Genomic DNA, 21,746 nt, shown 5'->3' on the forward strand with positions numbered 1-21,746 from the left:
CTGTCTCTTGTAGTGTAAAGGTCATCAAATTGTCTCCTCCTGCAGATGAATTCCGTTTCTCTGGTATTTTTAAAGTACATATAGATATATATCTATATGTATGAAAAATTCAAGGGTTTTTTATTCAGTGCTACAGATCTGTAGATAGACTCAGACATATGTACTAACCCAATTCCCCCCCCCAAAAAGCGATGACATTCAAATCTTTAACCCATATTTTATTCACGATAGAGCACAAAAACCATGTTGAAACAGAGTCATTTTACTATTTAATGTATATATATATATATATATATATATATATATATATATATATATATATATATATATATGTATATATATGAAATACATAATTTAATTGGATGGAAGCAACACATCTCCAAAGCTGGCACAGGCAGCAAAAGGCTGAAATGGTAATTAGTACTCAAAAGAAGCAGCTACAGGAACATTTTGAACTAATAAATAACATGATAGGGTTTTTTTTTTAAGCATCTGAGAAAGTTTCTCCGAAGTAAAGATGGATCTGCATCTACAATTTGTGTAACAATTTCAGAATTATGTTGGAAATGTAAAAAACAAGTACGACTTTGGTATGAAAATCACTGCATATATAATCTGAAGCAAGGCTTGTGATTGGCCAGCATTACTATATAGGTTGCATCACCACCTGTTGCTTTCGCATGCTCTTGCCAGAACTTGATGTAGACTCAGAAAGGCTTATGCAGAGTACAAGGATAATTGGCGTCTCATATGAAAACCTGTCTTCAGTAAGACTTCCACCAAAAACAATTACTAATTATTTCTGCCACTTAATGGCCACTTTGTCAGTGTTGGGTTTTAACTATTTTATATGATAGCAGACAAGTTTTCCATTTTTATGTTTTTAGACTCCATCAGTTAACATTCTGTTAATTCTGCAAATTTTATTGCCATGTAAACTTTGGTGTTTGATAATGAGGAGGTGCCAAACAAATTTCAAGTTGGTGGGATTGCTGTTTTTAAGTTTCTCATTTGGCTGGTTGTGTATTGTAACAGCTTAGTTTGGTTGTGCCGTTGCATTACGTTGATGCTTCACAAAACTGTTTTTATCAGGGCGATAAATGAGGAAATCCTGCGTAATGTTAATGTTACAGAAAATTTCTTAGGGCTGTATCCATTACATGATCTCTGGTTATCATCCTGAACTTTAAAAGATAGCAGGTTTAAAAAGAGAATGGTTCATTTTCATGAAAGACTCACACAGTCCAAGTTTGTGTTGGACTGAAAGACTGGTGCATGATGGTTATCTGAACTGACACATTTCTAGTGGTGCATTGTGTTTTAATGGAAAAAGGGAAGAAAACTACACAGTTTAAAGATCATGCATAATTCAACTTGACAGACAACTGATTTATCAGTTATTTATATCAATGATTTTTAATTGATACCTTTGATTTTGATGGTGAATCTATAGGTTTCAGCTTTATTTGTTGCTGCATTTTTCAGCTATTTGCTACAAATTCTGCACACACAACTAGTGACATGATTGTAGGTGTAATTTCTGGCAGTAAGGTCAAAGCAACGCAGGGTCAGTGATCTCCATTCTGAGTGGTCTTCCTGACAGCATCTGCTCTCCTGCTGGACTAGCAGGTCACCCTGTAACACAACTCTGTGGGGAAATGCGAAAAATGGGAGAAGCGGAGAGAAAATTGGATTTATGATGACAGAAAATACAGGAGGGGACTTTTGAGTCCTCATTATGGACACTAAACAGTCTCACCTTGGCTGAGACGTACACTGTCCCTGACAGACAGGTATCTGTATGACTGTGGTACAGTTATCAATGGTGATGTTGACACTGGAGACCCTGGGAATGCATGTTTGGTTGCCTGGGGTGGAAAGACATAGTGGAGGAAATAATTATTTGATCAGCTGCTGAATTTGAAAGTTTCCTGACTTTCTCTGGTTTTTATGGTAATTTGATTCTAATTGAGAGAGAAAAAAAATATCAGAAAAAAAGCATTTCATAGAAGTTGTAAACCGAGATGCATGTCATTAAGTGAAATAATGATTTGATCTCCTACAACGCCACAGATTGGCTGTGTGTCCATGTGACACACAGATTACAATCAATCAATTAAAGAAGCTTCTGGATTGGAACAATGGAAGAAAAAAATTAAGCCTATGTGGCAGTGCCTAAAACTGCATTCTATCTGAAGGCCACTAGATGACTGCAAAAGGACATGCAAGGCTATAAAGGTCTATGGAAAAACAGCTTTATCTATTGAGTTTTGTAAAAACGTTCCTCCTGAGCTCAGCTTGTTATGTGTAGAAAGCATATCTGGCCACAGAATAACGTTCTTTATTCAAACCTCTTCACTACCACGGGCAAGAACAAAGAGATGTACCTGGGGGCAAATGTACAGCCCCATCTTCTGTTTGCTAGTAAACAAATAAATGTGTTAGAGAAGGCTTGGAAGTGTTGCTGTGTTTGGAGGAAGAGAAATGCTCAGTATGACTCAAAGAACACCATCCCCACAGTCAAGCATGGAGGTGGAAACCTTATGCTTTGGGGCTGTTTTTCTGCTTGACGGTAGAAGATGATTCCCAATGGACCAATGGACGGGTCCATGTAAATCTTGGACACAAGAACCTCCTTCCTTCAGCCAGAACACTGAAGATGGGTCGTGTATGGATCTTGCAGCATGACAATGACAAAAAAACACACCACCAGGGCAACAAAGAAGTGACTACAGAAGAAGTTGCTTCCAGCCCCCTGTCCTATAAAAAAAAAGCAGCCAAGCAGCAGCCAAGAAATCTAAGCAATTTAGAGAATTTCTGTACAGAGGAGTGGTCCAAAATCCCTCCTGAGATGTGTATTAAATAAAATTAAAGAAATAATTATTTTACTCTGTGACATGCAGACCAAGCAAAACTTTTATGTAATACTTTTTTCCAAATTTCTGGTTGATATTCTGTCTCTCTCAATTAAAATGAATTTGCCATAAAAATTATGTTTGATTCTTTGTAAGTTAGTAAACTCACAAATGCACAATAGGTTAAAATAACTACTCTGTTTTGTTACTTCTGACTTTACTTACATGTAAAGCAGCAATGTTTGTCATCCCAAAATCTGTCCTCCTAGAGAAGAAAAAAAATCAATCGGCATGGTTAAATCTTTTCCTGAGCTCATTTTCTAGACGATTAATAGAAGTTTGGTAACAGGTCATCATGTGTGTGTATTTCGTCTCCCTCTTCTGTTCCCATGTTCCCCCACCTTGTGTTTCATTCCTTGTCTTCTCTATCTGTCATGTGCATCCGTGTCTTTTTCTTCCCCGACCCCAGTGTCAAGCCGTGTGTCTATGTCTTAATGTGCTTGCTGTTTTATTTTGACAGTCTTGTGTCCTGTTTTCAGTGTGTTTAGTTTTGCTTCCCTCATTTCTCATCACATCTAATTTGTTCCTGACATAGGGAAAAATTGTTTCTCTCAGACAGTCTCAAATGTGAATAAAGATTCTGGGTTAGGAAAACATTGCTTTAAATCAGCTTTCTATCTGAAGGCCACCAGATGGCAATAGCTGTGGCTGCAGAAGTACTTGCAGTGCTATAGAAGCCTATGGAAAAAGAGCTTTCTTTCTTGACTTTTGTCAACACTTTGCTGTTGAGTTTCTGGGCTCAGTCACTTGTTTTGGGTCATACTGAATAAAAGGTGAAGTCTTTTTTTGTAAAACTTTGCCAGAAAATGTTTAAAAATTAAAGATTATTGCCAGTATGTAACTGAATGCTCATTGGCTAATGAGCTGTCAATCACAATCATTAGCTAGTTACCATGTTGTTTCTTAGTCACAACCAGACTTTCGCAACCAAGATGTTAGCGGTGGAAATGTTTAACTGAAGGTTTCAAAACAGGAAACCAATGGGTGATGTGACAGTAGCTATGCCCATACTGTCTGCGGTTTCTCTGTTGGCTCTGTATTACCTCTTTGCTACATCAGACCAACTGCAAAATAAATTGAAACATGCCATAAAGCTTTTCTGTGATAAGAGGCACTACCATCAGGGTAAAGAACTCAGAACTTTAGAAGAAAAGATTATATATAAAGCAAAAACACTTTTGGAAAAAAATCATATGAAAACTGCAAGCTTTTTGATTTTGAGCATTTCTACCTCAGGGCAGCTTTCATCCAGACAGACTTTAGTCTCAATCAGAACACCCTCCTTGCTGCAACTGAATGACATGCAGGGATGAGCAGCATCTGTCCATGTGTCCCCCACCTACACACACAGCACGGAAAACATGACATAAAACTGCTCATTTATTTTTTTCAAATCAAATTCTCACCTATGTGTAAGGGAGAGGCAAGTAAATAGACACAACATACCTTGTATGTCTGGTCATGATAAGTGCACGTCTTCTCAACTGAAAAATAAGACACCAACTTTTAAGTCCAGTAAGGGAGAGCCAAACTGACATAGAAAGTAATTTACAGTAGTTTTCAACCTAACTACTGAGATGTTCAAGTCACTGCAAAGAAGTCTTTTAAGGCCACTTGCATGACAGTGGTTTCTAAGAGAGAGGACAGTGCACCAGAAGAGGAGCACAGCCAAGAGAAGGCACATTTTTGTTTTAGTCACAGCATTGTTCACCATGTTTTCAACCTCCAGGGTCAGACTGTCACCAAGGAGTTTTACTTGAGGGTCTCAGAGACAACCATTCAGCCAATGCAACCTGAACTGTAGTAATTAATACTCTATACTCCTCCAAATTGATCACCCACTCTAATTTGCCTCCCCATGACTTTATTCAGCCAACAAGCGTTCGCCAATATATGGAAACGTCTCACAAGACTAGTGGAGAGCATTTCGAGCTTTTGGCAAAGAAAGAATCATAAAAGTGTATAAAAAATTAAAACATGTTCGTCTTTGTTCAATCCTTTTTCACAACGTAATTCAATGTTGTTCACTCCATATACTAGAATTTTTAAAAAGCTACTGCATAAACTGGATTGAATGAAATGGAAACTACTTAAACATGATGGTGAAAAATGATGAAATGCTCATTCTTACCACACATCTGATCACCACAGCACGAGGTGGTTACCAAAACTTCGCTGGGGCCGCACAGAGGAACTGGCTTAGGAGGCTTTGGAAAACACTCCTCAGTCCGAGTCTGGTTATTACATGTACACAGGTTGCAGTTGGACACCCACACCTCACCGGGCTGGAAGAGGGGTACAGACATAAATTTGAATCTCAAATCTAATCTAGAGTCAGAAGTAGTCTTTTTTTTTTTATGAGGAAAATGTGCCCACTAGTTTAGGCTCTCCTCTTGGTCCTTTGCAGTCTGTAAAGGAAAAAAAAAAAGAATTCACTTATTTCCACTTCAAACATACCTAAACTAAAATCATCTCATCTGATTATCACTCTTGTAGACCATTTTACTCACAGGCACAGTCAGCCACACATATGTGTGAATGAGTTCCAGCTCTAAACAGGTTTCTGGGACAGAAACAACCCCCAGTGTTCATTTCAAGGGAAGTCCCTGGATGAGGCACTCTGAGCAGCCAAACCGAAACAGCAATAGGAAAAGTGAAACTTTTGGTAACTTACAAACCAACACTGGATTAGGTATGGTGTTAATAAAATAAGTAAGCGTATCATTAGAAAAAGTAAAGCCTTCAAACCCTCCATAGCAGAAGTCATCATGCTTGTTATGACATTCTCTGTAAACCAGTCCGCCTGGACATGGCACAGCTGAAACATCAATTTCAAGAAAAAAAAATGAAGCAAAAACCATTACAGTCAAGTCAGATAGACACAGAATAGAAAAATGTGCAAACTCCTCAAAGACATTATTTTATTACTGGTTTGGTGGTTTTGTTGTAGAAAGCGAATGCAAAGAACAATGCTACATACCACAGCTTCCATTAGTTAATCTTCTCCAGTCAACGCAGAAACCAGCGTGTTTACACTCCTCAGCAGTTTGTTCAAGAGCAGAGCAAGAAGCATTTGGGTTTCCGCATGAATCAAACTCACAGTTCTTCTTTTTAAAGGTTAGATTTACGTACTTGCTGCAAGTTTCAAAGACTCTGAAGAAACAGAATTGATTGCATCTTAATTGTAAGCTGTTTGATGAAGAACACACTGTCGTGGAACCTACTGCAGTGTGCTGCGGCACATAGGTGTGCCGTGAGAAATGATCAGGGCAGTAAAACTACCTGCTCTAATTAAATGGCTTGCCAACTGCCAGTAAAACAGAATTACATAATAGTCATTCTGTGAGCGAGACAACGCATAATAGCAATAGATAAATATTTTACAAGAAAAAGTAGTCAAATCTGACCTGGGTCCTGGAGAAAATTCCGACCCATATGAAGGCCGTAGTATGAGCAGTGGTCAGAAGAAATCAAAAAAGGTATAATGGGGACAAATCGAAACAGTTCTGCCTGGTGTGCGTGGAAAAATTATGAATTTGCTTTTTGTGACATTTTTGTTTGATGGTGTGCCGTGTGATTTTTCTAATGTAAAATATGTGCCGTGGCTCCAAAAGGTTGGGAAACACTGGCCTACTGTACAGCAGCTGAAAACAAGTGAAAAAAGTGCACTATTACAATTAAAAAAATTAATTCATGTACCATAGGAATTGTACCTAATTTTGTTAACATGCAAGTATTTACATTTTATATCCTATATGCAAGTACAAATATAATTCTTGGTTGGGATGTCGGTTGTTCTTGAACAATGCAAATTATTTATATCAAAAACAACCAATCAAGTATATTCAGGTGTAACGTAAAAAAAAAATTCTCTTTTTGGGCATCACTATGCTACTCTCTGTGACTATTTTAGTCTAAAAAATCAACTACTGTCTGCTGTATTGTGGGTAATTCAAGCTCACATTTTAATTTAAGTTTTAAAACCAACTCCCTGACTGGAAGTGTGTATTATTTTTACGTAGCTTACGCATCATGTAGGAGCTCACATAGTGGGCTCGGAATGCAGGTGGGTGGTCTGTTAGTGGGTACGAAAGTCTGCTCAGAATGACAGGGGACGTCCCTTGGTGCAAAAACATCTGCTGGCTTCAGAGGATCCAGATACACCCAGTCATAGCTCGTCTTATCACAGCAGCTGTCCTCCTCAATCTGCCCTCCTTTACGAATACACGATGCTCCACCACACACACCTGGAGGGGCAATTAAGACGTGAGCACGGGGATGAAGATGTGACAGGATACTTCTAATAGACAATCATACACTGCAGATAATATTTTGTTTCCCTTGTAGGCTTGTGCTGAGAACAGCTTGAGTTCTTATTGAGCAACATGTAGTTTTTTGTTTTCTTTGCCACTGTGAAAAAAATAAGCTTTAAATTGAAACTGTCTGATAGGTAACGCTACACACATGCATGCACGCGCACAAACACAAAAACACAAAATTAGCTTAATAATGACACACTAGACCAGGGGTGTCAAGGCCAGAGGGACTCTCCAATGGCCATTTATATTACATTAATTATTTAAAAGAAAAACAATTAAATGACAGATAATTTACAGTATTTTCATTATACTCACCACATTGCCCCTGGGTGTTTTGGAGGAAGTGCTCCATGGCCAGACTGACCACCAGGGTGTAAAATGGAGTGAGGGAGACAAAAGAGCGGATCTCTGGGAGGTGAATAACCATCTTGTACCATGTGGTTTCAAACCTGAAACCATGCTCTTCGTACGGTGGCTGTATGATCACGTTGTTTAGCGTGGCCTAAGCCAGATTGGATCAGGGTCAAACAATAAGACTAGAACAAAACAACTTGAAAACAGTCATACAGATAACTTTTGATTATCAGCACCTGTAATACAAATGAGGATTCATGGTGGCAACAAGTATAAATAAAAGAGCACTGTAATATATCCTACTTGTACTGAAAACAAATGTGGAACAATAGTTAGTGCAGCCACATTGTTCTGATATTTCAGGATGATGCCTTTAACACAGGAGCCATAGAGACCCGGCACACAATAGAAGTTGTCCACAACAATGGTCAGATTATGACGTGGTGACTGCTCCTCCACCAATATAGAGGTGCCTTGATTCAGGAAATCGAAGTCTACTCCTTGGAAAGAGATGTAGTGGGGATCCCCATACAGCTCACATTGGCCTGGAATTAATACAGGAAAAAATAAGATTTTAGTCCATCTATGCATGGAACACATATAAGCCACTTTGGATAGATTGAAACTACTACTGTGATGATCACTGAATGTTTCCTCTAGCACCATCATCTGGTCAAACATGTAATACCAAAGACCTGAAACAAACAGCATTCCAGTGAAAAGATTAGTGTATGTACAAAGTGAGTTCAGATTTTGACTGAATGTTGATGTTAACAAGTGCCAGTCAATGAAAGAACTCCTATCTGTGTGGTTGTATACTATTAATAGTATCCAGCAGATACCTCAGCTTTAAATGATCCACTACACTGAGCACACTGATTCAGTAAGACATCCTGATGTTTTGCAAAGAAGCAGACTAAACAATAAAAAAGTAATCATAGTTATAACGACAGACTAAGATACACTTACAGTCACACTTCCATGTTTCACAGCATCCTTCAGAGACCTTTGTGATCTGATCTCTGGGACAGGTGGGAATTTTAGGCTCTGGACAAGTTACTGGGGTCAATACAATCTTCCCACTGACACAAGTCTTATGGTAGCAGTCCTCTGTCCATTTTTCACTGCAAGCCCAGCGTTTATTTTTCTTGAAGTCTACACATTCACACACTGGTGACGTGTAGACACAGTTGGAGAAGGAAGCAAACAGAGAACACTTTGAAAATTAGCTTTAATCACTTAGGGAAGCAGCAGCTAGAATCACTGGCAAAACTGAAAAGTTACCCTGCGATGTGGAGCTTTTTGTTTGTGTTGATCCTTCTGAATTCCTGGAGTCTGTGGTAGCTGCTGCCACTGAAGACGTGGAACTCATTCTAGTTGTAGATGATGTGATAGGGGAGCTTATAGTGGCTGTTGTGTTGGTTTCTTTTGGAAGTTCTGATGTTGAAGTTGCAGCTGAGGTGATCGTTGGCACAGTGGTAGTGGAAGACATTGTTGATACATTTTCAGTGGTCGTCAAGCTTGTAGGGGTGGTAGCTGGCAAAGTTGATTGGGTTTTAGTAGTAGCTGAAGTAGTGTTAGTTGTCACTGTGGAGTTTGTAGTGGGCATTGTTAACCACTTTTTGGTAGTAGGTGAAATAGCTGAAGTCAGTGGTATAAAGGTGGAAATTGTTGACCATGTTTTAGTGGTACCTTTCTCTGTTCCGGTTGCTGGAGATAGAGGAGTTAAGGTCGCTGCACCTGTTGTAGCAGTGGGCGTGAAGGTTATGGTGGACCATTTTTCAGTGGTAACTGGAAAATTGTTAGTGGGTATCACTGGTGTGGTTGTCTTTAAATGTACAGATGTTTCACTGGTGAGTAAAGCTGTTGTTTTCACAACATTTGTAGATGTGGTGGCAGGTGTATTTGTGGGTGGAGGTGGTGGTGGTTCTGTGTGGAAAATGTAATTTAGGGTAGTCAGAAACAAATTGTTCCAAAACACATTTTTAAAATAATTTAGTAACAAGTTATGCACGAATAAAATTCTTACTTACGACAATTAATCACTCCATTTTTGCAGCGGCTGGATAAAAGAAAAGGCTGAAATTACCAGGTGTCAATGTAATTTTTAATGTAATGTCTGGCAGAGCACTTGTGTGTCTAGTCACACTAAAATGTACACAATGTGTACACTCACCATGTAAAAGAGTTCAGCATGACCAATTGTCCTGGGTGAACAACGGTGGCATTGAAATAACAAGAGCAGTTTCTCACTGTAGTGCATTCACCAGTATTATGATCATAGTATGGCGCTTCATTTGGACATCTAGGATAACAGCCTTTGCCGATAGGAGAAAGAAAAAATAATTAGCTTACACCAAAATGCTATAGAACATAGAGTGCTGTGGTTGTGGCATTGTTTTTCTTGTTCTTGTTTTTAACAGGTGGACTGATCAATTTAATCTAGTAAATTAGTTAATCACTGGTTTGTTTGAGGTGTGACCTCGGACCACGTAAGAGCTCTTTATTAGTCGATTGGAGAGACCTGGGAGCTGAATGTAAATAAATAAGACTGCTAATATAAACTGAGGTCTGCCCATTAGGAGCCTTTAAACTGTCAGGAAAATCTTAAACTGACTTCTAAAAGGAACAAGATGCCAATGCAGCGAAGCCAGGAATCGAGTGACATGCTCATGTTTTTTTTTAGCACCAGTCAGCACTGTCACATGCTAACAGAAGGGAAGAGAAATAGGAATAGGGAGTTAGAATTATCCAGACATGAATTAATAAAGGCATAAATGAGTTTTCCCAGATTATGGAAAGAAGAAAATGATTGGATTTTGGAGATGGCTCTTACCTGATAGTGGCTCATTTTGACCACAGAATTAATTTGTCAAAGCAAAGCTAATAAACTCAAATACCAGCAAAAGCACTTTGGCTTTGGATGCACCAAAAATGATAACCTCAGTTTATCCTGTAATTGGAGGAAGTTATTTGGTATTTGACATTAAACATCTTCAACACAACCCAAGAGAGAGTGTGTAGGGAATCCTGGAATTTTAGTAGGTAGGTGTAGCTGTAAGTCATCAACATAGAAATGAAAGGAGATGTTGTCATGTACTGTGTGTGGCAGGCAGGACACAATGTGCAAACTCCAGGAGACAAAAAAGTGCTCTCAACACCGCTTTATTGCTGAACACACTAAAATAACTAAACAGGCTGGCAGACAGAACACACAGGGTGGGATGAGGAAGATCACAACACAGACCAAGGAAAACACAAGGCTTAAATACACAGAAGGAGCAATCAGGAAACGGGAGACAGGAGGGAAAAACAGCTGGGACAAATCAGGCCTAACGAGACAAGGGAAGCAAACCAGACACACTGCACACGGGACAGGGACTATCAAAATAAAACAGTAAACATAACACAGCAATGAGACAAAGATATGAAAAAGACATAACACAGAACACAGGAAAGGCATATAAACAAAACCTAAGACTGGAAACTTAGAGCTACTAAAGAACTTGGGGAGCAAGAAACAGAAACTAAATAATAGAAACACTAAGTCACAGCATATAAACAAACAAAATCAACACCACTGGGTCACTAGACCCAGGTACCCTAACAGATGTTATGTATTGTAATAATATTACCAAGTGAACAGAAGAGAGTTGGAAACCTGATGGACCCCACAACAAACAGCAGAGAAACCTTTTATCTGTCAATACTGTACTGTCCACAGAAAGACATGCATTTCCCTCTGATACAAAATCAGCTTGTATCAGATTTCGTCTTAAACTCATTTCTCATTTCTGAGCCTGTACATCAATACCAGTCAGAACCAAACCCAGCTGCTCACCATCATTTCAAGATCCACTAATGCATACCATGTATAATTCCCAAACATACTTTTTATCGACATATGTTATGTCACGTTACCTTCAAGCTTGTAAGTGAGGTCATTTCTTTTGCCGCAACTTCTCATTTTACCACAGACTTCATAATGCCACACATTCTGTCCAGGCTTGTTATAGTAGTCACAGTAAATTGCTAATATGTCACAGTAAAAGAATATTAACATAAGTTATTGCATAACACAACACATATTATATAATATTATATACTTTTTAATTGTTAAGTCTTACAGCTGTCTCTCAAGTAATGACATAAAAATGCAGCTTTAACTGTTGTTTAGAACATACAATAAATAAATAAATAAGTAAAGAAAAACGGTCCTAACTTACGACACAGGTCAGGTGTTCTCCACTTTACACAGACATCCTGGTCACTGCAGGCCTCTGCATAAGCTGCCACAGCTGTGCAGTAGCCCAGGAACTTCCCTTCAAACTCACAGGAGCAGGACTCAAGTAAGCAAGCCTGATAGTAAGGATTTGGGTTCACCTGGGGATTTGAGAACATCAACAGTAGGGTTTTTATGGGTTTTATGAAAATATCTATTACTATCACAGACACGCAAATTCTAATAAATGATCCATAAGATCTAAGTTCTTTAACTTTATACAAATGCATTTTGCAGGATGTTGATGTTATAGAAATTCTATTTAAAAAAAAAAGATGTATACTTTTATGTGACAGTCTTTGAAAGTGTCTCCCTTAATAATCATACAGCGCCGCTGGGCCCAGGCTGAGCAGTAAGAGTTGCGATCACATGGAAATATATCAGCAGTTACATCAGAACAAGGAGGAGTGGCTGCCTTCCAACTGTTGCCAAAGGCCATCGGACTGGATCCCACTGAAAACAGATTTTTTTTAAAATGTATTTATTTTTATTTTATTTTATTTATGATAAAAACAGAGAGAAAACCGATTCACCTGCTGAGCCACTTATTTGCAGGTCGTTCATCTCATTGGAGTCAAAATTCCCACACAGGCCGCAAACTTTGCTCTGCAGGTGAGATGGATTTTTTTCTTCAGTTTTAATTATAAGTATGGGTTTTATGATAATAGAATGTAAAATTGTATAAAATCTGCTTTTAAAAATTCAAGTTCTACATCTCCAAAAACACTTTCCAGCATTTTTCCATTGTACGAATATAAATCTTATTATAATTTCTTACCCTCCAGTTTTCATGCAGCTTTATGCTGAGCCGTGTGTGTTTGTCCCAGATGAGAGTGATCCCGCTGCTCGGCACTGACACTATGATATAAAGTCCCACAGTGTCGATACTATAAAGTGAGTTTTCCAGCATTGTAGAGTCTTGTTGTAGGTTTTTGGTCACCTTCATGTCACTCAGAGTCACGGTGACTTTGCCCTTATTGGGTCAAACAGACAAATAACAATCCACATTATTTGACTGTGTAAAATTATCACTATTACTGCCTCTACTGAAGGTTGTCATTACAGTTAATAGAATATGGATTTGATCAAATTAGTAAAATAAAAGGAGGCAAATAAATAAACTGACATTATAACATGGTTAGATAATAATTCATTCACCTGCAGGACCAGGACAATGGAGCGAGAGCAGGTGAGCACCTTTTCACAGCAGGGTACGCTCTCCACTCTGACAGAAAATGTGCCCTTTGTATTTCCACAGTAATCCTGACATAACAGCCAAATTACAGTAAATAGCACAGCTATAAAGAGATCCATATTACATTCATGCTTTCTGCACTCTGTCATACTTTCTATTATATTTTTATGTCACTTTTTTGGTGGGGAGGGTCTCACCTCTACAAGCGTGTACTGGCAGTGTCCACTAAAGCGATACCTTTTAGAGTCAAAGGTCTGATAATGTCCATTTCCATAGACTTGACATGTCCCAGGACACGGCTCATCTGTGCAGTCCCACTGACCCTGACCACAGACACTGTAAGACAGAGACAGGTAACCATAATAGTTTGAGGATGAACCAAATATTGTCAGTGAACTAGTAAAGTGCCACTTATGAGTGTGTTACCAGTTTTTACAGTTGGCTTTTACAGTCTCTCCTGCCCTGAAGACTTTACCACTGTACACACAGGTGCAGTTGTCCCTTGATACACAGTTTCCATGGTGATCTTCATATTGATCATGTGGGCAGTAACAGCCACTCACACAAGCCAGGATGGCAAACTGGACATGAAAGCAGAAAATGACGAATTAACAATTTGCAACTAATTAGACCAGTTTTGGTTGTGTTAGAGCTCCAATTTAGCCACAGAATAACTACACAAAAGTTAAAATAAGTAGTAGCTGTAACTGCTCTGGAGTGTGTCACCAAAAAATATGTCTCACACTATAAAATAATATGAATCTTTTTTGATGGTGAATGGTGAATGGTGAAAACACAGGTAGCTATTCATAAAATCATCACCCTTAGACTTACCAGTGGTTTGATGAGACTCGCACATGTTTTCTGAGCTGTCTGAATCAGGTGCTCTGAGCAGTGCAGGCAAACCTTCCCATTCCTGCATCCTAATGAAATCATTCAAGACACAAAATAATGTGCAAATTATACGCTCATTTGCCAGTTCATTGGGCAAGTGTACAGTCCAGAAAATGTTAAAATCAAAACAGTTTTGAAACTTGAAACAGTTTTGAAACCTTTACTGTATTCACATCAATTCGTACTTATTTTTAATTTTGGTTGGACCAAAATAGATTTACCACAATCCGTGGAACATGTCAGTTCTCCATTTTCACACAGGCTGCAATTTGACAAGTAAAATGTTGATAAATGATGCTGTATCATTTTAAATACCTATAAATACTGTGTAATTAGAGGGTCATCTCACCAATGATGTCCATCGATAACAACCGGCCCTGGTGGACTTACACCACCACGATGGTGGCATTCACAGTCTGCCTTTGGAGTGCAGGTGTTTCCTTGGTTTTGGTATGTTCCTTCTGGGCAGCCACAGCCCTCCACACAAGCATCATCCACTCCACATCGAGGGTCAGACTCAGTAATGGAGCGGCATGTACTGTTACAAGCTCGGCTGTTGAAGAAGAACTCTTGGTTCTTTGGACATGTCGGAGCTGTGAGACAACAATGTGATGAGCATGAATGGCACTTTTTTAAAAGTAATTTGTCACATTTTCTGCTGTGCAAAGTTCCACAATGTTTCCTCCCTTCAAAAATCCAAACACTTCAGACAGACTTTTATATTTGTAGTGTACACAAGTTCTTAAAAACATGAAAAACATTGATTTCATCTTTTCTGACTAGTTATTTTGAATTTAAAAAAAAATCCCAGTACTGGTTCTTCTCCAAAAAGTCTAAACCTAATGTGTCTGGTATTAACATTATTAATATATTCAATATATTATGTAACCCTTTGGTATGTGAACTAAAGCTTACTTACTGCAGTTGGCAGCTTTCCTCCAGTCACCGATTAAAACCCCAAGACTCGCACAAGCTTTGGCGTAGCTGGCTAATGCAATACACAAGCACCTCTGCATATTGTTGCCACAATTACAGGTTCTTTGAATACAGGCCTGCCAGCAAATACAATTTTCACCTTAATATTGATAAGTCAAATTAACTTATACAAAGTTGCTGTTTGCTCATAATGTGTGCTTACTGTGTAGTATTGATCCGGTGGCAAATGGACATGGCACTTAGCAAATATGGCAGTCGCACTGATCAGCACAGAGCACTTTTCATCAGCAAATATTTCTAGAAAATGAAATTTTAGTTTGTGAACATATTTTTTAGGGATTTTTTTTACTGTATCACAGGCAAGCATGCAAACTACCAACAAAAATCTATGCTGCCTTATAATTCACACTACAATAATCATTGATATGAAAACCAAAATGTCAATTTTGTCATCAAGCCAGATGTCAGGGTGAACTCCACCATAATTCCATTTGTGCATTGCAGTGTTTGAATGTATACATGCCTTTTCAGTTTTAGTTACAGTTATAATATTAACTGGTACCATTGTGAGTGTTGATACATGTGCTGGGTATGTTCACAGTGCAAGCGCCCAGACTCCAGGACAGAGCAAAAGGTTCAGCTGAGAGCTCGATGATGCCGCTGCTGCTGGTGAAGTCGTCTGTGCTGTCACTGTTGCCGTTGCCACAAAGACCTGAACGATAGACTGACTGATCAAAGTGGATCGTGCCAAACAATGATGCTGTTCAATGTGTTATCACCAGCGTGTTTCCAACCTGAAATGATGCCCTTGTGTTTCCTAGGAACAGAGATGTAGAGTTGGATTTCAGGTGACATCTGGAGTTGGAGCTTAATATCAGAGGATGTCAAGACTTGAATGTACATGGAGGACTGCCAGAAAACCTGGGCCCCATCTAAAAGGTAATAGGTGAGATAATATAATGTTAGTAATCAAGGCATTAAGGCATGTATCTATTACAAGGTTGCCAGACAATTTATATGAAATTACCAGACTGATAAAATTCACTAATCTCTTGGTCTCCAACTTTAGCCATGTTGTTTGTGAATGTATACGTTTCCTGAAAATAAAAACAGGTATTCAAGGTTATTTTTTTATGCTTGCTAGTTCAATGGTTTTAATTTCAGTGCTGAAAGACTGTCTTTACCTGCAAATGCTGGAGGAAAACAGCTTGAATTGATGGATCCTTTTTAGAAAATTTAATTATTACTGTCCAGTTGAAGCCCTGCATGTGTCCATAAATTATTAAACCAGCAGTTATTAACACAGGCAACTTGAGAAGATTCATATTAATGAAAAGGGGAGGAGGATAAATTACCTGTAATGCTAGGTATGTACATTTACCAGGGACAGTGTACTGTTTGCCATCAAATGTTGACACAAACTGACCTTCAATCTGACATTTAATTGGGCAGTTTTCAGAGCAACGCCACTTCCCACCTTCACACAAACTGGAGACAGGGTTGATGAAGAGGTTTAAATAGTTTCAATTCATTATTCACAAAAAAATCATCATAAATATAAATCCCTTTATCTGGGTCCTCACCATGACTGACACTTGGTGCTACGTTTCTGTCCAGTTAAATAGGTCCTGCCAGCGAACACACAGGTGCAGTTTGACACATTCACACAGTGGAAGCCATCCAAGTGATCATTAAGCACTTTGCCTACACACATGTTCAGTACAGCCTTAAAATGTGGCAAACAAACAAACAACAACAACAGAAAAACACATCAATGATTTATACCCTGGGGAAAATCTGGCAGTGCTCACCCTCTGGGCAGACGCAGGAACTGGTGATATCCTGGCTGGAAAAATGGGGGTTTGGGTTGGAGCAGGTAGGAACAAATGCAGCACCCTCTTCTTCATAAAGCAGTGCTCCCGGACAAGTTGGTCGAGCTAGATTCATCCACCAAAAAAGGGACAGCTACATCAAATGATGGTGAGTACAGGATATGCCACTTATTGTTATTAGTATTAGTATTTTAAACAATTAGTTACCACACTGGGTCACAGATCTCCATGTTTCCCACACATTACTGCTTTTTCCACAGTGCAGAACAATCTCTTTAAAGAAAGCACAGCCGATGTGTTCGCTGTTTTCATATCCATAAATGTTGTTGTGACACAGCTGGAAGTAATGAAGCCAACTTGATTCCAGACAGCCCAAAGTGTAGGAGAAGAATTGTTCACATACCTGGTAGTTTAAAAAACATTTACATACATTTTATTTGAAGACTGTAAATACATTTGTCTCTGAAATTCAGATTCATAACGACTGCATAACTGACCCGTTGCAATGTGTTAGTGAATCATCTGTTTATTTTTCAAATTTGGAGTATACAGAAACAAAATTACAAACAAAAAAAAACAAGTTAATGTAAACCACTTGAACTTACTGGATTAGGAACAGAGACAGGATCCCTTGTTTGGCACGTGTCATCTGTAAGCGTGCTCTCTCTGATCAGCTGATGCTCATTGCCTAGATTCATGAAAAGGTGCATTCTTTGAGCAAAGTGTCTGTAAACAACTGTTATCATTTGCAAAGAAAACCTAAAATATTCCTATAAAGTTGCTGGTTATCATTTAGGTGTCACACCTGTTACGTTGTATTTTCCACACAGTCCAGTCATGTCAGTGCTCAGTTCCTGCTCCAGCTCAACCTTTACAGCAGATCAAATAGTAACTTTAAGAGTTGTACTTATTGATTTAAAATGCATATATGTGTGTGACTGTGGTTAAGTTTTCCCTCACCTTGAGAGTGTCTATTCCTCCAGCTACACTGTGCCAAGTGACTGAGAGAGGCAGCAACGTGCTCCTCAGTTTAGTGTAGATGCCGTACTGAAAAATATGCTGGTAGGTGTGATCATATGGAAAGGAAACACTGTAAATAGATTAATACACAGAAACATGTGAGGTTGCCTTAACAATGCAAATTATTAATTACTGCACTGGACTATCACAGATATTATCTTTCCCAATATGTAACTTAGGTGTAACTTAGTAAACTACCATTACTGATTAAGTTGTAATACAGCTATCCAGGGTGAAATACAGCTTTTACAAGTGAAAAAAGTCAATTGACCCAGTGGTGGCCCAGTGTTTTGATTTTTGTATCATTAGTATTATTATTATTGATTTTTGATTTCATCATGGGTTATGTCTACTAATGTTTTGGTTTCTGTTTTGTATTCTAGCCCTCCAGTTCTTCGTGGTTTATGAATTCTAGTTCTTAGGTTTTGTTCTTGTGCCCTCGTGTTTAGTGTAGGTTTAGTTCAGTCTCCATGTTTATTATCTTGTTCCCCCCAGTCAGTTTTGTCTCTCGTCCTTCCTGACCATGTGTTCCTTGTTCCCTTTGTTCTGTATGAAGATGTGCCTGTCATGTGTTTCCTGTTTTATTTTGATAGTCCATGCCCTGTGTCCAATGTGTCTGGTTTTGCTTCCTCGTTAGGTGTGATTTGACCCAGCTTTGTTACCACCTGTTCCCCATCCTTTCATTGTCCTGCCTGTGTATTTAAGTCTTGTGTGTCTCTCTGTCAGTGTCGTGTCATACCATCACTGTGCTGTGACTATTTTTCCTCCGTGCTCCTCATAGTTTTCTAGCTCTGTTTCCCAGTTTAGTTTTCTAGCTTCCCAGTGTCTTAGTTCCTTCCTTCCTTCCTTAGGATTTTTGTTTCTAGTAGTTTTTTGCTTCAGCACAATAAAGCTGCCTCTTTAAGTTTTTGTTCTTTGTACTGTGAGCCCGGCAATTAAGTCCTTTATCCTGCCTGCCACACAGCGAACCATGGCAAAACTAGTTGCCTGCCTGAACATTTTTTAATATCAATAATATGCATGATTAACTGCATCTAATATTTTCTCTTTTTTGTTTATTATTTATTCATTTAAAAATTCTTTCTTTTATCTGAATAATGTTTAACAGTCTCAACTGACTTTATTTGACTTTATCCAACTTAGACCGAACTAATCTAACCTGGTGGTAGAGATTATTCTGACTTCGTCACCTACATACATCTATATAAAATTCAAATACTTTCTGTTGGTTATTTATGATTCTGTCATTATCATCTGAGACATTAAAAAATAGAGATCAGTTTTGTAAGAGCCTAAATATGTATAATTTTATAACCCTGATTACCATCACTTTTGGCTAATAAAATGTGGTTTCACATTACCTCACATTGTTCAGTATTGCATCCAGATTTGGACAAAGAGGTTGGATATTTTCTGTTAAACATCACTTTCGCAATTTTTTCTGCCCTATTATTACATTTTTTTTAAAAAATAAATAAAAAATACAAACATAATAAACAGTGTACCTTAAAATTACAGAACATAGTTGCATTGAGCTTTTGACCTGCTGTTAGCAAAATACCATGCATGAATCACTCATGAGATTTCTGTATGCTACATTGGTCCAAGCATGAAAATACCAGTTTGTTGCTGTAACACTGCACACTATGCCATGTGGAAAATATTGGGGAGAAAAATTTAAATACAGACTAATTATAGATAAGATATTTATGTAAACCACAATTTGGATTACTGTACAGCTATTTTTGTATCAATGATGAACTATCTGAGTGGAGTTTGGACCAAACCTTTTGTCCTCCACCAGTATACTTCCATTCTGCAGAACAGTCCTGACTTTGTTTATGATGATCTCCACTTGGACCAGCAGCCCGCTGTTCCCTCGACGTATGGTGATGGCACATTCAACTCGGTTGTGGATGAAGTGGGTGAGAGTAAACGGGCAATTGGACCACACATAAAAAGCTGAATCTTTAAATGGCTGGACAACACCACTTCCAAATGTCCTGCAAGTGTCTGATCACAAAAACAGTCAGTTTAATAAGGCTTCCTAAGAGTGGACCTCAAATGGATTTAACAATAAAGCAACGCATATGTGAATCATTTACTGTGTAAGACTAATAGTTTTCAAATGTTATCTGATTTTGTAATTTTTTCCAATGCTGTAAGTACCAATGCTATTTGTTTATTTATTAAATCAGAATTAATTACTAAATCTAAAAAATGAGTGTTGGATTACTAGCCCTTTACTAGCTTTGAATCATGTCAATTTATAGAACAATATATGATTTTAAATAAACAAATCAAACATTAAACAAAATGAAAAAATGGAAAACTAATCAATAACAACATCATACAGAAAAACTGCATACTTACATTTCTGAATTTCACTGGTCACAGATTCAAATGTCCTAGAAACTAAAACAAAAATTAATTTTCATGATTTATTTAAACATGTCCAGTAACACAATATTTAGACTATAGCAGCCAGAAAAAAGGCTAATTTTAAGAAATATGGCAAGAAGTTTAACTGTAAAAAAAGAAAAGGCCAAATTAAAATTTGTTGGATTGGCATTTTACTAATTTCTTTTCTTTTTGTTAGCGGACAAAATAAAATGAAAATGCTAAATTAAAAGAATGTGCAGTACCTGAGGACAGTATAAAGCAGATGGTCACTATCCATCGCAGTGAGCTCATGCTGCCTGATGTACCCTCGCTAAACATACAATCATACACGAGCAGCTCAGTACACGGCTAACATTCAGCGTACAGTTACATATGGAGCAAACTTGTTTGCTGTGCAGACGCAAAAACATTTAGCAAAAGTTACAAACAACATGGCTTCTATTAATTTCAGCCTTCACTGATACACCTACACCTGTATGGAACCTCAGTGTAATCTCAAAAATATATCTTCACCTTAAAATACAAGATTTTACATAAATTGACTTATTTGGACACATTTTTGTGACTGTGTACACAGATTTATGTCATCACATTGGTAATAAATACAAACACACACACTAGATTCAACAAATGAATCTACAACCTGAAAATAAAATTATAGAAAACCATCTTACTTTCAAGCACAGGTCCAATATTAGGCTTGGTAGGTGACTGCGGGCAAAACTATTCACGAAATATTGACAAAGTTTTAGAGATGCACATATGTGTGTGGTTCAAACTAAGCTTACTGGGAAACAGATGCTATTGCATAAACAGTCCCACCTCTCCTTTATTCACTTCCTGTAACTGTACCTTGATATCACTTGGACTACGCCCGTGACCAGGTCAAGAAGGCCCCAACACCCCTATTGTTCTCTCTGTACTTTCTTACGTCCACTGTGTTTCTTCCCAGGGCAAATGCACAAAACGCTTTTCTTGCAACTGTGAGAGCTTGCCTATATTCCCAGTTACTTAGGGACACACTCGTGACAGAGGCCGCACATGTTCTTTTTTGTACCAGTGAGAACGGGACAGAAGGGAAAATTGAGTAAAATCCAGAAGCAGAGTAGCATTTAATCGTACCATGCTCGGATCAGATGTGTAAAATTTAAATAAAAACAAAATGCAATGATTTTAAATCATTATTCATTATATCACGATGAAATGTTACAAATGATTGTAGGTGCTATGTCAGCAGCAATATTTAGGGTACTTTGAACCCAGGCTTCAGGAGTCATGAGGCTAAAGGTTTAGCTGAGATACAGGAGTCAAGACTCAACATCACATACCCTTTTTAATATTAATTCAAAGGTTTAACAGAAGGTTTACACAAACTGCTTTGAAATTACAGATATTTTCATACATCAGTCTCCAAAGTAATTACACAGTTGACTAATGAGCTGGAGTCCTGGTGAGGCCAGGTGAGATTTCTTAGTAAAACTCTCAATATGAGACCCAAAGAGATGACAGTGCACATGAATTGTTAGGCTGAAAAACAACACTAACCAGAAGCAGAAAGATTTGTAAAAGTTTGTAACACCAAAAGGCTGAGAAGAC

General features: G+C 38.2%; 1 protein-coding gene across 1 annotated transcript; it reads right to left on the reverse strand.

Moving 5' to 3' along the window:
- Nucleotides 1-1,622: 1,622 nt before the first annotated feature.
- Nucleotides 1,623-20,468, reverse strand: LOC134615891 (mucin-19-like). Its single transcript, XM_063460575.1, has 39 exons — nt 20,393-20,468; nt 20,121-20,162; nt 19,535-19,760; nt 17,688-17,817; nt 17,533-17,596; nt 17,333-17,415; nt 16,935-17,130; nt 16,707-16,832; nt 16,479-16,599; nt 16,251-16,383; nt 16,080-16,157; nt 15,923-15,992; nt 15,690-15,827; nt 15,458-15,607; nt 15,098-15,192; nt 14,879-15,011; nt 14,309-14,552; nt 14,181-14,221; nt 13,900-13,988; nt 13,492-13,646; nt 13,263-13,401; nt 13,029-13,133; nt 12,649-12,843; nt 12,404-12,476; nt 12,154-12,323; nt 11,815-11,971; nt 11,510-11,620; nt 9,765-9,906; nt 9,622-9,650; nt 8,558-8,743; nt 7,892-8,133; nt 7,550-7,736; nt 6,962-7,162; nt 5,292-5,323; nt 5,047-5,200; nt 4,362-4,399; nt 4,147-4,254; nt 1,760-1,868; nt 1,623-1,648 (listed from the first exon to the last, which is right to left on the reverse strand). The coding sequence occupies exons 1-39, from the start codon at nt 20,466-20,468 to the stop codon at nt 1,623-1,625; spliced, it is 4,794 nt and encodes a 1,597-aa protein (XP_063316645.1).
- Nucleotides 20,469-21,746: the final 1,278 nt, after the last annotated feature.

Source organism: Pelmatolapia mariae, linkage group LG17 (assembly GCF_036321145.2).
Source record: "Pelmatolapia mariae isolate MD_Pm_ZW linkage group LG17, Pm_UMD_F_2, whole genome shotgun sequence".
Classification (NCBI taxonomy): Eukaryota; Metazoa; Chordata; class Actinopteri; order Cichliformes; family Cichlidae; genus Pelmatolapia; species Pelmatolapia mariae.